Source organism: Idiotropiscis lumnitzeri, chromosome 3 (genome assembly GCF_059441095.1).
Source record: "Idiotropiscis lumnitzeri isolate Australia: NSW breed Sydney's pygmy pipehorse chromosome 3, RoL_Ilum_1.0, whole genome shotgun sequence".
Lineage (NCBI taxonomy): Eukaryota > Metazoa > Chordata > Actinopteri > Syngnathiformes > Syngnathidae > Idiotropiscis > Idiotropiscis lumnitzeri.
In genome coordinates, this window is record NC_142393.1 from 18,735,672 (window position 1) to 18,752,695 (window position 17,024).

The following is a 17,024-nucleotide window of genomic DNA, read 5'->3' on the forward strand; positions in this document are numbered from 1 at the left end:
CGTGGACGTGAATAATTAAAGACAGCTGTCAGGATTGGAAAGTAGTTACTAAGCACCTGTGTCAATGACCTAATGAAAATAGACTTAAAGATGAATTCATGATTCCTAAAGAATTATTTGTTTTTAACTCTATAATCTGGACATGTTTTGATTTAATTAAATGGATTTTTGCTAATGCACATTATAGATCTCATTAGGTGCCAATGGCACTATGTCACTGCCTTTTGCTTGATTGATTATATATAAACTATATAAAAAAAGCCTGAAAAACACTAGGCTTTTGTGTGTTGTGTGTGTGCGTTGTGCGGTGGCTTGGTATTTTGACCATGTTTCATTTTCTGCAAATAAATACTCTAAATGGCAATATTTGAATTTGGAATTTGGGAGTGATGTCAGACAAATAAAAAATGTTTCACTCCAAAATATAGTAGCTATAAACAGTTCTTCGTTTATTTGCAAAGCTGTGTTTTTTGACTAGTACTAAATGCCATTTTGTCACCAAAACATAAAAGGATAAGCAACTTTTTTTCAAAGCAGGTGGAAAGACTGATGTATTTATTTTACCATGTCCACGTATTACAAATGGTAAGTGGTAAATACAGTGCACTTCTATAGAGCTTTATCTACACCACATGAGATTTATTCTTTACCTTGAAAATAAAAATGTCCTATTCATAAATACATACAAAGTATAGACAAATAATTAGGTACATAAATACAGTACATGAGTTGGTAAGTGACACAGTGTGTCCTGTGAAGTCCATCAATGCTGCGTGTCTGACAGGTGGCGGTGATGTGCACAGCTGAGGTCCACTACAGTTCATGAGGCGCCGGCAGGGGCTGGGCTTTTGCTTTTTTCCGTTAGCAGGAGGTGAATGTTTTCCAGAAGAAGTTTTTACAGGGCGCCTTGCGGTCACGCTGAGGCAGTGATAGCCTGTTGTAGACAGCCCGCTCCTCCAGGCGCGACTCCAGCGGCTCCTCCAGCTCCTCGGGTGACGTCTCCTCCGGAAGCATGTTGGTGTCCAATGCCCCCTCCAGCAAACTGGACACCAGCTTTAGGATCAGCTCTTTGCGCTGTTTGCTTAGGTCCTGTCCCTATTGGAACAGAGGAGCCTTTTTTTTAATTATTTTTCTACGTGACAGTATTCACTTTCAAAGAGGAATTAGAACAAGAAATTTTTAATGTCCATCGATCTGTTATTCGTTCTTTGAGTCCCCTTTTTTCACAATTGTAAATGCAGACATTTAACTATATATGAATTATTCTGGTTGAAAGCTGCTTCTAAATATTAAGAACAGCTGTTAGTATAATGCAGTACCGTCGTACATTAGTCACACACATTTACTGTACATGTTTATTACACATACACCTATTTATAGAGAAGTATGTACGAAGATGCATAACATGCAAAGTAATAATGTTTTTCATCGATTTGTATTGGTGGTTAAACTTGTATTTATGACAATTTTACTATTACTATGTGATGCACTTTGTCCTCACTAAAAAATACCAAAGGTATTAACTTCTGAAAACCACAAAAATAAACATATTGTTAAATAAACTTCTCTGTGACAGTGCCAATCAAAACCAGAACATTTTAACTCCGTAAAGGCATAATTTTGCAAGTGCACCTAATGTTGAATGCAGGCGAGCCTGTTAACTCATCAAATTGGTTAATAAAAGAAAAAGGGCTTCATCCTCACCCTGTTCAGCCCCTGCATGGGGCTCCTGTCCTCCACAGGAAGCACGGCGGCTGCTCTGACACTGAGCAGAACCCCCATGAAAGCTGCTAACACCAAGAGGATCTGCATGCTGGGACTTTGGAGAGAGCCGCTGGGACCAGCCAGAGATCCAGAGCAGGAGATGGAGCAGCGGGAGTACAAGTAGTATCGGTAAGTAGCTCTGCTGGTGGTCACCAAGATTTGGAAGTCGGAGAGCTACTGCTTTTCCACTATGCCCCTCACGCTTTTTATACGGCTGTCTGACGTGGAAGGTGGTGGGAGTATGACGGAGTGGGTATGTGTGCGTGAGTTTGGGAGTGTGCGTGAGCATGGGGAAGGGTCAAGGCTGAACAAATGGATGGAATGAATAGTTAACACTCACGACAAGGTAGACACATTCATTTGGTACATCTGCAGCAGCAGGTGCGCCAACAACAAAAAAAAACTGAAAAGAAAAAAAATCTTAGGTAATGAGTGTGCTTGACACAGCCAATCCAGAGGTATAAATAACCAAGTGACCGCCAGCCGACTTGTTGTCAATGATGCGACGCCCGTGTCACACAGTTTCTGATGGGCTTAGTGACACCTTCAAATGACAATCGATTGGTCTGACACGGGACCCAACAGGATCAAAAAACCTGACCCGAGGAAACGTTTCAAAAGAACGACGGAGACAATTTTCTTCAGCAAGGAGATGGAGCTGAGGTTTAACTTAACACATCAATCTAACAACCCAATTTTCATGTACTGTCATGAACAATTGGTGCTCTTATGGGTGCTGACTGTGCTTTGGAAAGAACTTAAGATGTCTTACTCAGCCGGGGTCATATTGAAAATTTTAGTTAAATCAGTAGCAATGGAATTCAATCGAGGGTATTTTTATTCCAATGAATAATAGTCATATCAGAAAATGTTTCCTGTGTAGCAAGTTTGGAACCGAGCTATCTTTGTGAGGCAGCCATTTGCCTTGCCAAGTTTAGGCTGAGAGAAATGTAAGACTATAAAGTGAACCGGGCCTGGCCGCAAATTGAGAGAAAATATTTTATGCTATCACTGGAGTCATAATCAGCATAATTCCATGGCACCAGACGGAGTAGCAAAACAGCACATAGGTGAGATTTTACGGAGGGGGGGGCAAAAATGCTAATTCACAAATGCCAATCTAAATATGCTTGGGGATCGGTTCACTGATACAATTTTAATTCGTCCCAGAACAATCGTATGTCAAAAAAATTGTATGTCAAATCAAAATTTCCCATATTAATACATGTAATATGTATTAATGCATTCCAGCGCTATAAAACCACCCCAGAAATCAGTTAAATAACATTTAATATAAACAATTTGTATAGAAATAAGCGAGTAATAACACACATAATTATAAAAAAAAACATAAGATAATGTTAATAAAATCAATAGAAAAACTAATTTTACTTACCTCAGTGACGTGAGGTGCGGCGTGCAGGAGGACTAATACGTAAACACTACAACACTTGTTTCTACTTGCGTAGCCCAAAAACATTTAAACACTTATTTCTACATATGTACAGTATACAAAATCTAAACTTATTCCAATCTTTTTTGGCAATTTTTCTCCATGCCGGATAACGGAATGAATACCACTTTGTTTCTTCAAGTTTTCAAACCATCCACGACTGGCTTTGAACACTTCACTCCCTTACGATCATTCCCCCTTCGTCTCGGCTGCTTAACGCTGAATATCTTTGAAAATGTCGCTGGCTTTCTCACAGATGATCGCTTCCGAAACGGTGTCGCCAGCCAATTCCTTCTCCTTTATCCATATTAACAGTAGCCATTCCATCTCGTCATGTATTTCAGTACGTAATTTAGAAATAATGGCGACGCCTTTTGATGGTTACGGCTTCTTTATGTCTTCCTTCTGTTTGATGATCGTGGATATAGTGGAAGGATTACGACCATATTCCTTTGCCAAATTGACGATACGAATCCCACGATCATGCCTGGAGATAATTTCGTTTTTAATTTCCATTGTGATCATTTTCTTCGTTTTTTTTCCTTCTCACCACCTTTATCTTTGGGACCCATGGTTAATAACAAAATAGCGTATTATTTACCAAAATAATACAAAAACCAGCACAAAACACTACGAATCACAAGATGTGTGTGTAAACAGTGAGGCGTCAGCAACCAAACAGAGTCCGACAGTGTGACGTCACCACAGACTGAGCAGGCAGGCGCGTTCGTATCTCAAAATTTTCCGTCGTATGTTAGGACATAAATTCATGAATATTTCCTTTCGTATCTAAAAAAAATCGTATATTAGGACGTTCGTATCTCAAAGTACCACTGTATAACATTCTAAGGCTACACTATACAACTTCAACAGTAACATTAGCACTTGGGCCAAAGATTCTTAACCACTGTGCCAAAGTGGTGACAAATTGTCAAATTTGCTACACAAGTGCCATATATTCAATATAAATAATGATTAGAATTTGTAAATCTACCCTTGTCAGTGATGCATACTGAAAAGTAGAACAATGAAATACTCTGGCACAAGATATCAGGAAAGGTACATAAAAAAACCTGCAACCTGCTCGGTTGCCATGGCGAGCATAGACAGGTTTAATTACAAGTGGTCTCCCATCAAATTACAGCTTCGAATATTTTAAGTCACTGCATAGTTTCTTACGAAGCCTAACACAAACTCCTATAAATAAGAGCAACATTAGTAACTAAAATAGGCTGAGGATTATTAATATACTAACTGATAGTAGGAAGTAATAATGTTTTTCTGAGAAATGTTAGACATAAACCATTCATATCCTGAAATACTGGCACATGTGCTTTATCTTCAACATATTAGCTACTAACAGTTGACTATTCGTGAATGAGATGCTTGTTTGTGGCAATAAAAATAGTACGTACTATGATATGGAATGCGAAAGCCTAAAGTTCTGGTGTTTAATTATACACAAGCCAATTTTGCCTGTCTTCAATGTGTGATACGATATCACACAATTAAGATGTGCAGTTGTGACGTGTCCAGACGAGACCACTGGCAGGGATCAGAGCTTCCTTCCAATCCAGTCAGTACGTTGTGGTTGGTGTGTAGAAATTGATTAGCTGTGCTTTCAGATCTGTTTTTGACATGTTGGCCTCACTCACTACTTGATCTCTAAATGGCCCCAAGCCAATCCAGAGATTAAACCCGAGTTGAAAAAGCTACACATAAAGGCTCAAGTGGTGTCCACAAAAAGTTTGGTACCGTGCAAGAGACGTCAGCAAAACAGTTCATATGACGTGAATGGCTGTCATTATTACACTTAATATGTTGGCTATTCCGGACCTGCATGACAACATTAACGCCACTAAACACTTAAAGGTGGAGTGACGACACAGAGGCCGACGATGCTGTCGGAATGAATTATGGGTGATGCACATGCAATTTATGAATTCCTGTGCCAGTGTATCCTTTAGGGGAGTTTACAAATACCACATTAAAAAGACAAAAAAAAAGGACAACGAGATGCAAGTTCTGGATGATTTTTTTTAAGGAAAAAAAGGACTTAAAAAATTAAAATTTTAAGAGGGTTTTTTTTTTTTTCTTTAATTAAGAGTTGCATTTTTTTAGGAAAGGCTGTATATTTAGCAGAAAACAGTCAGAGTTATATTAGTTTTTTCATTTGTTTGTTTTTTACCAAATAGTATATATTCTCTTGAAAAAATGAAAAAAGTCAGATATTTTCTAGAAAATAAGGTGATGGTCATGTTAAAGCAACATTTTTTGAGGGAAAGTTGGAAATTTGGGGGAATATGAGGGGTTAAAAAAGGCTTCATTCAAAAAAGTGTTTGTTTTGGGGAAAATAGTCATATTTTAAAGGGACATGTTGAATGTTTTGATTTATTAAAGTTCATTCATATAAAAAAACAGTATTCATTTTAACAACATGCAAAAATTCTTCTATTACATGAACATACATTTTTTTAACAAGGCAAACCAATCACAAATCACCTGCTTTTTGAAGATGAGCCATGATTGGTCTTTAGCTGAGCTATGAGCAACTTCAATGTCTTTTTTAGTCCACAGTTAGTGGCAAAATGTCCGCTGAGACGTACAAAAACGGGTGGATTTTACTGATTAACTCATATTTCTCAAAACAGGAATGGCATGTTTCGACTACTTGGGCTACATAGAAACATTTTTGGGGTTGACTTCCCCTTTAAGATAAATGGTTGAGTACAGTGAACCCTCGCTACTTCGCGGTTCACCTTTCGCGGATTCAGTGCTTCGCGGGTCTAAAAAATATTCGGGGGCATTGTAGTTTCGCCGAGCGGCACGACGGGGCGCTGGAGCGGTTAGACGGCCGGCGTGCGCCGAAGAAAAGCGTGGGCGAAGAGGAGAGTGGACGAAGAAGAGCACATTCCCCCAGGCACGATTTGGGGCGACGTTTCGCGCGGTTCGGACCGTACCAGAGCTCCGGCCGGCGTGCGTGGTAGTTAAGCCGAAGAGGAACACCTTCCGCCCGGGCATGAGCGGAGCGCGAGGCTGTCGGTTATGAATGAATAAATAAATAAATGAAGAATGCCACCTTTCATTTCACAGGGCACACCGGACGGCGTACCAGCATGTAAAAGTCGAAGTAATTAAATAAATACAAAAAGAAGTAATTGAATAAATACAAAAATAATGGCTGGGGAATAAAAAAATAAGTTTTAATAATAATTTGTTTTGTTTTTTTGTTATAACATGAATTTCACTCTCTCTCTCTCTACCCGTATATATATATATATATATATATATATATATATATATATATATATATATATATATATATATTTTTTTTTTTTAAGCATTTTTGAAGGTGCGCCGCTACTTCGCACTTTTTTTTTTTTAAGCATTTTTGAAGGTGCGCCGCTACTTCGCGGATTTTCAGTTTTCGCGGGTGGTCTCGGTCCCCATTAACCCCGATAACCGAGGGTTCACTGTGTGTTCACAATGGCTATATAAAAAATAAAAGTACATTTTCAGAGTAATTTTTTACTTCTTTTTCAAAGAAAAATTTAATATTTTCACAAAAATAAGTCTCTGTAATTCTGTCACAATCCATTTTTGTTGTTAATTTTCCCTTTGTTAAAATATAATTTTTCCCTATGATCCGGAGACCTTTTCTGATTTTTGTTTTCGCAATTCTCTGTATACTATCTACTGGCCTGGATAGAAAAAAATGCAACTAACTGAATCTGTAAAAACAGAATAAATCATCATCGTACAGAACAAGCAATAACAAATGCATGAACTAATGAATTAAGAAAATTTGTGATGAAAGGTGAATGGAGAAATTTGATCCAACATTGTGAAACATGAAACATTATTTGGACCAATATCAAATTAAAGACTGTCATCTAGTGTCTAGAACGTGAAAGTGCAACCCCACCAGGGAAATTGAAGCTGACAGCCGATATCTTGCCGGTTTTATTACATATTCACCGTGGTGGTGCATGAAGGCAAAACACATTAAAACTCCCTTTTTAAAAATACTCAGTGGACCCTGAACTGTATGCAAAGTTTATTCAAGACTAACTAGCTCAGATGGTGTCTGTCTTTTTGTCAGTCCTGTGATTTCCCTTTGAATGTTTCCCCACCTTATTGAGCCAGATTTTTCATCAGAAAATAGTACGGAAATGTCACTTATAATCTGGTCCTGTTTAATTGAACACAATGCTATAATTTTGTTAAGTAAATGGCAACAATTGGACATAGAGCTTAATTCTACTGTCTGCCTTCACTACTTGACAAGCCTAGATGACGGTTTTGGTAAGTGGTCTTTCATGTTTGCTTTTACACCCATCAAGGAACTCAAAGGGCGTCACATCGAGCTTCTGACCACATGGACACATTGGCTCGGAAGCGATCCCATAACCTCTGGGTTGAGAAACGATTACCACTGAGCCATGCCGCCCGTAGGATTGAACAAAGATGATCATTAACAATTTTCTGCACTGAAGCGGGTGGCTCTGGTCTCAAAATGCTGACAGGTGAAACGCACTATTTCACAGACCATTTGAAACTAGATTGAGTTTATGTAACCAGAACTACACACACTGTATATTTCAAAGTCACAACAGATTTTTTTTTAAACGGATTTATTACAATTAATGAGTTTTATTAAAAAAAAACATTTAAGATTCACAGCAACTGGTTTCATATGTTCGTTAAACTGTAATATCATGGCGTCCCACAGCAAGGCTTAACACAGTACAAGCTTCCTACCTTAAGCCAAAAAAAAAAAAACAGTAATTGCATAATCATTTAGCATTAGAACAAATGTTGTAGCTTCAGTCATAGATATGAAGTGTATCATTCATACCAAAGCAGAGCATCGGTTTTTTAAAGGGAGCATTTTCTACCTGACTGTTAAAAACATACAGAAGCGGATTCAGCAAAGAACCCATTGAGGAGCACTCGTTTCCCAATTCATGAGGATGTGCATGTATTCTCAACATATGCAGACAGCGCGCGCTGACATTCGGATGAGCAAAGCACATTTCCGTTGAAAGTGCAGCAATACCATACATTGCAATTACATGCAATCATACAACGCAATTTGAACAGTACAGTCCTGGAGCATGAGGTCACGGTTGGTTCAATTTCTCATGAGACGAGCTCAGAATGAACATGACTAACACGAGGAAATAAACACTGGTGTTGTTTAGGTTTGGAACATGGAAAGAAACACGAGGCAAGTGCCCCCACCTCAGAAATATCTTGAAATCTGGAGGAGGCTACACTTTAGAGGGGGGCATGAAGAGTGCTGAGGAGGAGGAGCTGTATTTTGCCAATCAAGCTTCTTTGAGGACCTGTCAACCACCATGGAAAGAAAGTAGCAAAGATCATATGTTAGACCAGAGATCAACTCCCTTAATCTCCTCCGTCTCCAACATCCCGGATTCAAATGATCAGCTCAACAGCAAGCTTTGCAGAAGCATGATAATGATCTTGATCATATAAAGCAGGTATGTTGGAGGAAGGGGACATCTAAAAACTTGATTGAACTGATAGTTAAGATAAAACCTCACTTTTCAGTTAAAAAAAAAAGTTGTAAAATGCAAAATTCCATGCTTGTCTTGATTGTGTCCCACTCAGTGATGATTCTTCACAAATAATTAAAATCTTATGTCTTGATTTTTCCAAGCCTGAAACGTGGCAAATGTCAAAAGGTTTGAGTGGGGGCCAACAGTTTTGCAAACCAAAGTGTGGTAGAAACACCAACTTGGCAGGAGAACAAGTGTACTTTGCTAATTGTTTGGCCTTTTCCCCTCCTTTAAATCACCACAAAGTGTTATCAGAGAGAAGTTTAATGACAACTACGGTAATGACAGCGGTACACACGTCTGTTCAGGCTGCTCAGTAACAAAAAAGATGCAATGGAATTGACACTGCAATGTTAGGTGTTTATCTTAAATGTGAAAAGACATCTTCACCGTATTCTCTCTTTGGTATTTTTTTGTCATGTACATAGTAATAAAATGATAATTAACTCCTCCTCCACCATATGAACGCTCACTCGGTAAGCACACTGACCTTTCTTGCAAATTCAGGAAGGACGAATGCTGCTTTGTGAATCTCCGTGTTATAATATTTTAGGTTCATGCTTTCCAGTTCTGCTTTTGACAGTTCTTTCACCGGCTTCTGGAAATGTGTTTCCTGAAATAATTATTCAAAATCAGTCATTGGGGAACAGTAAGCAAGTTTGTATTGCGCACGCTTGTGTGTGTGCGTGTATTTATGAATGGAAAGGGGGTGGGGTTCACTCACAGGGTTCTTACTGCAGAGCATGAATCCAATTTGGCCACTGGGATAAGTTGGGATGGTGCCATAGGCATAGTCCACTACTGGGAACAAAGTTTTGCAGAAGGTTTGCATTTCCTTTATCAGGTCCAAATGCAGCCATTGACACTCTCCTGCGCACATGACAAGAACAGCCTGAACAAAAAGCACCAGTGGTTGTGGCGTACTTGCGGCAAATTTCACACACATGCTGAAACATGAAAATGTAATTTTCTACTTGTAATTAGCTCAACTGTTATTGACACAAATATGGAATTAGGGCCCAAACATGCAGCTAAAAGACTCTTGATGTTTCATTCTAGTGACACTATTTGCAAGGGTTAAGGACAAAACCTAATATATATATATATATATATATATATATAGATATAAAACTGTCAATAATAGTAGCATGAACCAAAACATATCCCCTAATCTTTTATCTATACTCATCACATATTACCCTTTAAAATAAATGGTTGACAGATCATTTAATTTTGAAAAAATGTACTGGAAGGGCGGGGATACTTGCATGCATGTTGCTGCGTCACAATCTGTAAAAATACATTTTGCAGGCCTGTTCATCCTTGGTGAAAACTGATGCTTGGTTGGATTCACTGGTATGCAATGTACAGTATGTAACATAACAGGAGCAGTCCGCACACACTTCTGAGTGGCTTCCGGCTATATGATTTGGTTTCTTGGGTTACAGACTATTTTTAACCATCATCAGAGGGAGGACAATTTGAAGGGAATATCCGTGCAAGAAAAAAAAATCTGGTCATTTAATATAATAATACATAATTAATATAATATATTGTAGCCAGGAAAGCTGCACACAAACAAAGACATCTGAAAAAGTTGGCAGAAGTCAAAAGAAAAGCTTAGTTTACACTCATTGCCGCTGGTTAGAAATTATGTAAACACATTGATTTTATCTTTGGCAATTTCCACTATTAAAAAAAAACCTTAATAAAAAGTGATTTTTGTGCTTAAATAATGCATCAGGTCGCCTGAACACATTTGGTGTACCAAAGAAAGAGGAAAAACAGGAGAATTAAGCAAGATGACGTGTATTCACCCCTGTACACTCGCAGTTTTGCAACCACAGATTCACCTATTTGCTTTATTTGAATAATTTAAAAAAAATCTAAATATTTTTATTCATATTTGTTCTTCAAATCAATTAATAAAGGATTTTTTGGTATTCACGGGCCAATCTGGTCCCTCTCCCCAGCGAATAGCAAGACTATACATGTAGTTTACAAGGTTACTTACAAATTAAAAAAAAAATATGCTTCTATCAAAAAGGGAGAGGGGGTCATGAGTTACCATGAACATAAGAAAATGTGGGTCTCACGTTGAAGCTGGTTGAGAAGCCACGATAAAGACTTCGAAAAAAGTATGACGAAAATAGGTGTGTGTGGCTCTCCGATGAAAAATGAGTCATCACACATGTCTCAATATGTGCCGCGAGATATTTTTAAGTGGAAGGATTTGGGTCGTTTCGATTCAGTGGCCTTACGAGTCAATCCGATAAGCACAGTTCAAGAGATTATTATGCAATGACTTTCTTGTTTTCATATTATAATATAAATGAACTTGTCAGTACTCTAAAATGTAGCCATCAAATATATATCTCTCCAATAAAAAACAATTCAACAAATAACTCAAAATATTTTAAAGAGTGGAACCATTCGATTTGGTGCACTCCTTTCAAACCCTACACTGATTTTCATATTCAAATCAGTTTTTTGTTACAGACCTCAAAGAAATGCAATAAAAGGTACCCTGTGAGCAGAGAATTCCGCCTTTTGTCAATGCCGTCTTCATCAGTTGGTAGTAACTCTCCTTGAATAAACTCTCAGCGGGGCCTGGAACAACAACACATCACAAATCATGCAAGAATGGCACGGCACGTCAGGCCACATTTTTTTGTATACCAATTAGTTTCAAACAATATTAAAAGGGCTCCACTAGCCCACAGTTGACAAATATTAGCGACATCCCTGATCTGGGGGGAATTTCCTTTCCAGGAGGACCAGGTTGCAAATGATGCAGAGTGGACAACATTTAACACAATGCGGTGCTATACACAATGTTAACTAGGGCAACGTGAGAGTACATTTAATAAGCTGAAGCTCTGCAGGAAGACACCCTCTGGGAAGTGGATTCTCCTCTGGACTGCCCCCCCGCGGCACAAACACATTTTGTGTTAATACACTTACCGACAGGGTCAGATGAATCAGTAATAATGACGTCGAAGGCATTTTGGTTTTGCTTCATAAACTCGAAACCATCTCCAACATGGAGGGTGAGCTTTGGACTGAAGAAACCTTTGGCCATGCCCGGGAGGAACTTCTTTGAGACAGCAATGACGTCCTACACGCAAGACAAATGTGGCAGTTGCAGTGGAAATACATTACTCACAAAAAGTTAAGGATATTTCACCTTGGGGTGAAGTTTCACTGACTACTTCCCGGTAAGATCATCCTGTTTGCAGCTTTGCAAAGGTGAGGTAATGTTGATCAAATGTGTGGTGTTGTCTTTGTGAGCAGCATGATGGGTCAATGCGGTTGCTAGATAAAACAGTGACATTTGCTTTTGACCTCCTTAATGGAGAACAGCAAGTTGTGCAAAAAGTACATATACATTAGGCCTGGGTGATAAACCAAAAATGTACCGTTATCAAAATTTATTGCAATGACCGTCATCATTTTGCCCATGTTGGTAAATTCTGTGTTTGAATGAGAAAGAAAAATAAAGTCTTTTTCTGCCTGTTTTGAGCATGTGCTGGTAGCCTATGTCCATTCCCCTTTAAGACGGTTATAGCGTGTGTTGTCACGTGACTCCACCCATCCAGTCTGAATAAGACGGCAAACAGATGACGAGGAAATGGCTGATTGTTCAAATCAAGAAGCAGCTGACAACGCTGAAGACGAGGTAATGATAGTTGAAATTGATCCTGTAGTTCTTTTCCCGAAAAGAAATTTGACATCTGTCCTTTGGAAATATTTTTGGGTTCCACACGTCCAACTTTTTTCCCCACTTAGAGCACAACCATGCAGTTGAGTTCGAAGATGTGCGAAAAGCTCAAAGTGAGAAGCAGGGTTTGAGAAGTGCCACGCCCAGACAACAGCCCATAACGGAGGCATTTGCAGGGGCGAAATACATACGAGAGAACGTCTAAGAGGTGGCTAGATATAACCAACGCGATAGCCTACCACATAGCCAAAGATGTAGCTCCTCTCGCTACAGTGGCGCACACGGGGTTTAATTAAATGCAATGAAAGTAGCCAAAAAGAGGCACACCATACCATCGCGAAAATAGCTTTCACAAACCGTGCTTCCCAACCTGAACAACACTGGAAGGAAGAAGATTGCGGCCGAGCTTAGCCATGTTAAGCATTTTGCAGCCACATCTGACCTGTGGTCAAGTCACACCATGGATCCCTATTTGAGCCTGACTGCGCATTACATAGATTTTAAACATCATATAGTTCTGCTGACGAAGTCCCCACCATTCAGGAGACAATTAAAGTGGAGATGGAGTCAGCAGCAAAACCACACAGAACATAACGGCTGGAGCAACACCACAGAGGCTCAGCCTACTGCATCTTCATCAGAAGCAAAGAAGCCAAAGAGATCATTTGGAAGCTCTTTCAAAGGAAGCGAGACAGCCCCTTCAACTGCACCCACTGTGTCACGTCAGCAAGCACTCGAAGCAGAGCTGAGCAGCTACTTGGTGTACCCTCTGCAGGATAGTGAGGGAAATCCACTAGATTAGTGGAGTAAGCATCACGGACACTTTCCCACTCTGAGCAAAGTGGCCAAAAAGTAACTTTGTATACCAGCCACTAGCTCCCCATCTGAGTGCGTTTTCTACTATGGAGGAAACATTCTATCAGGCCCCAGAGCCTGTCTGAAACCAGAAATGGTGATCATGCTCGTGTTTCTCAGTAGGAAGTTGGAGTAAACACGAGTGTGTAGGGTGATTACATGTAATAGCAGCCATGCATCAGAGTCACATTAACAAATAGTTCCTGCTCCTTTATGAAGTGCACTGTTCAAGCCCCTCCTGCTTTTAATCGTCAGTGTTATTTTGTCATTTTTGCAAATGGGCCATAGCACTATTTAAAGTGGGTGTTAAGTTGTAAAACATTGTCTACCTTTCATTTGGCAGTATTTATTTGGAATTGTTTATGAGTGTTGCATTGACATTTTTAAATTGTATTTTATCATTTTGTTTACAAGCCACACTACTTCCTTTGCGCATGGCATTATTTATTTTATTTGTTTACAAGAGACATTAGTGCCTTTACACATATAGGCCTTTCCACATGGCATTACAGTTCTTTTGCGCAAGCTATTTGCACAAAAAGGTTTACAAGCGGTGACCTGTTTCTCTTGTTCTATGTGACATTGTTTAAGTCATGCAAAGCAAGCTATTTCGAATGTTTATACAAGGGATTTTTGTACTTTTTTTTCATTGAAAGTAACATGTAGCAGTTGGTCAATAAATAAAATAAAAATAAAAATTTAAATTTAAAAAATGTTAATTTGCATTTCCTGCAGTTATTTTGATTTAGGTACGCAGAGGGGAATTTATCATGCATTCATCGTTAACGAGGTAAAACTGCCCAATTTATTGTGATATTGCTTTGAGGTCATATCCCCAGCCCTAAACTACATTTTAGTGTTGGCCATGCAGCATTCACATGTTCACCTGAAAATTATGTTGCATTTTCAGTTCAACCTGAAATGTCACCTGAATGCCAAATAACCATAACGGTTTTTTTTTTTTTCAAATTATGTAAATCGGACTGAGATTTGAGCACAGTGTGTGTTAGTTGTCCTCACCTCGTCAATCTCACAGAGAACCACCGACTCGACCTGCGCATTCTTCACCACTTCCCTCAGCACGCCACCATCACCACCTCCAATTATGAGAACCTTTAGACAAGTGACACATGTTTATTCTAAGTATGTCAATACAATGCCTAAGGATTGTCGAAAAAACAATGTCATGAAATAGATGTCATTTCTGTTGACGTGCATGTGCTACCTTCTTGGGGCAAGGGTGGCTGTACAGGGGAAGGTTGGCAATCATTTCCTGATATGCAAACTCATCCCTCTCCGTGCACTGGATCACTCCATCCAATACCAACACGTTGCCGTACGTTTTACTGAAATGAGTAAGTTACACATCCAAAAGTGATACAGACCTTTAAAAACTTGGTTATCTCACACGCCCTACGCATAGTTCTACCAAAGTGGTTACAGCAATACAATAGTCAATCACAAAGTTGTGACACGTGTGAATAACGATAGCAGTTTTTTAAGAAAGGCGCTGCTTTGTTATCTTAGACAACTAAAAAAAAATACCTTGGCTAATGATAGGGATACAGCACATTGGTAGCGGAGCACCCGCAGAAGCTAGCAGCGTTAGCAAAGTGCAAGAGCAGTAAAGAACTCACCTCTTGAACACCAACACGTCTTGAAATTTGGATTTCTTGTGATAGAGGACCTCGTCTACTTGGAGACTTGTAGCTTGGCCGGGCCATAACGTGCACGTCTCCTTAAACCAGCCGTCTCTGATATTGTCCATGCCGGTAGCCCGCGAGCTCGCGTAAACGTGTTTATCAACGAGCCAACGTGACACGCGACAACGTTTTGACACTTAAGATATGACTGACAGCCATACATGCTGCTTCGCATCGGAACGAATAGCAGACGCCTGACGTCACGCCACACAGTTAAGCCATCCAATGGGGTGCGGGGAAACGAGGGCTCAAACCATAGTTTGCTTGACTTGTCACCACTAGCACCGCCCCGAAGCCCACGTGAGAGTGAAGCGCGGTGGGGAACTCTGTGCGGCTGCGCAGTTATGAACTGGGATGACGAAACGGCGGGGAGTGTACAAATCGAAACGTGTGTTATGTGCGTGTGTTTGACTGACTGACTGAATCACTGAGCTCTTGTCAAATGAAACTAAAACTGATTTTTTTGGGCAACATAACATCCACTGTAAAAATGGGGGTAGCCGCATCATGAACTGGAGATGATTTTCTTCAGCAAGAACAAGGAGATGGTTAGAATTTTTTTGGAAGATCAATGGAGCCAAATGGAGGGGAATTTTGGAAGAAACTATGTGAGAGTCTACAAAAGACGTGAGACTGGAACGGAGGTTTTCAGTGTTAATGATCCTAAAAATATTGTAACGAAATCAGATATCTGAGTTCTTGTGGTGACGTTTGTGTTTTGCTGAGTTGTCCGAATGATTATGCCCTAGTTTAAATTATTGTATTAATTTTGTTCTTCTCAATTGTGACCCGCTTGGTGTTGATTCTTCACGCCCCTGCCCCAAAAAGTCTAATTTTATCTCATATTTGAAGCCCAGAATGTGACAAAAAGTAAAAAAAAAAAGTCCTAGGGCCCGAATACTTTGGCAAGGCACTGTATCTGATTATGTGTGCCAAAGAGGCCTAATCTAAAAATGCCCAAGATCCAATGAACAAAAATGATCATTTAGACTTTGTCAGAAAATACCTCAAATAAAGATTAAAAAAACAAAACAAAATGCATTCTTATTCTTACTATTATATAACAACTACTTTTACCTTGGTATGTGTTCATACTTGTTGAATAACTATTATGTCATCACAGCTTTCAATTATCTTATAATAGCACACTTACCGGTCTTTCACCTTTCACTGTTGGGTGACATTCCTGGCATAAGAATTCTAACAAAAGCATAGCTTTGTTTGATTGCTTGCAACTAGTGATGGGTAGATGAGGCATCCTGTATCGTTTCGACACAGTGACACACTGTATTGACACTGTGTTGCTGAATACTGACACCTGGTGGACTTGCAGGAAACATTTGACAGGGTCATCTGACACTGATCTGTCAAACTAATTTTATCCAATTTCATTGATTAGGCATTTGCATTTACATTATTTTTACATACACGCAATTTCATAAAAAAATCTTTGATATTCGTGACGCAGTTGATAAATTAAGTGAACATCTGTCTGAATGCCCAAGTAAAAGTGTTATGAATGACAATGGACTCATTGTAATTAAAGATTTTTATTTAAAAAAAATAGTTTCTCCAGCGTTTTGTTATTCAGTCTATTTCTTATTTTTTGAGGCACAACGGTGTGCACAACGCCTGTGTGGCCAATATAAATAGGTGAGGGAACATTGCCTCCATCGACAAGTCACAAGTGGATCATAAGGCCAAGAACTATGTTCAAAGCTAAAGGAAAGGTATGGCCTCTCTTCTGTTTACAAAGGAACTGCCTTTTTCATCACTCCATGACCAGATGACATAATCCAACAAAGGCTCAGGAAAGGTCGTCGAAAGGTTAGCAAATTTGACTTTCGGAAGAGGCCCGATGTCTTGGCTTGGTGGTCCTTCGTCAACGCTTTGATCGACCTGGCTGTGTGGGAAGATGCATTGTCCTGCTGAAAACACAAATCCTC

General features: G+C 39.4%; 2 protein-coding genes across 2 annotated transcripts; both read right to left on the minus strand.

Moving 5' to 3' along the window:
- Nucleotides 1–425: 425 nt before the first annotated feature.
- Nucleotides 426–1,951, minus strand: sst6.1 (somatostatin family member 6.1). The gene is made up of 2 exons (XM_088291112.1): nt 1,705–1,951; nt 426–1,095 (listed from the first exon to the last, which is right to left on the minus strand). The coding sequence occupies exons 1-2, from the start codon at nt 1,810–1,812 to the stop codon at nt 862–864; spliced, it is 342 nt and encodes a 113-aa protein (XP_088147238.1). The 5' UTR covers nt 1,813–1,951; the 3' UTR covers nt 426–861.
- A 5,798-nt stretch (nt 1,952–7,749) lies between these two features.
- srm (spermidine synthase) lies at nt 7,750–15,254 on the minus strand. Its single transcript, XM_088292294.1, has 8 exons — nt 15,013–15,254; nt 14,601–14,721; nt 14,396–14,488; nt 11,764–11,917; nt 11,326–11,409; nt 9,524–9,669; nt 9,290–9,412; nt 7,750–8,565 (listed from the first exon to the last, which is right to left on the minus strand). Exons 1-8 carry the CDS (start codon nt 15,141–15,143, stop codon nt 8,548–8,550), a joined length of 870 nt encoding a protein of 289 aa, XP_088148420.1. The 5' UTR covers nt 15,144–15,254; the 3' UTR covers nt 7,750–8,547.
- Nucleotides 15,255–17,024: the final 1,770 nt, after the last annotated feature.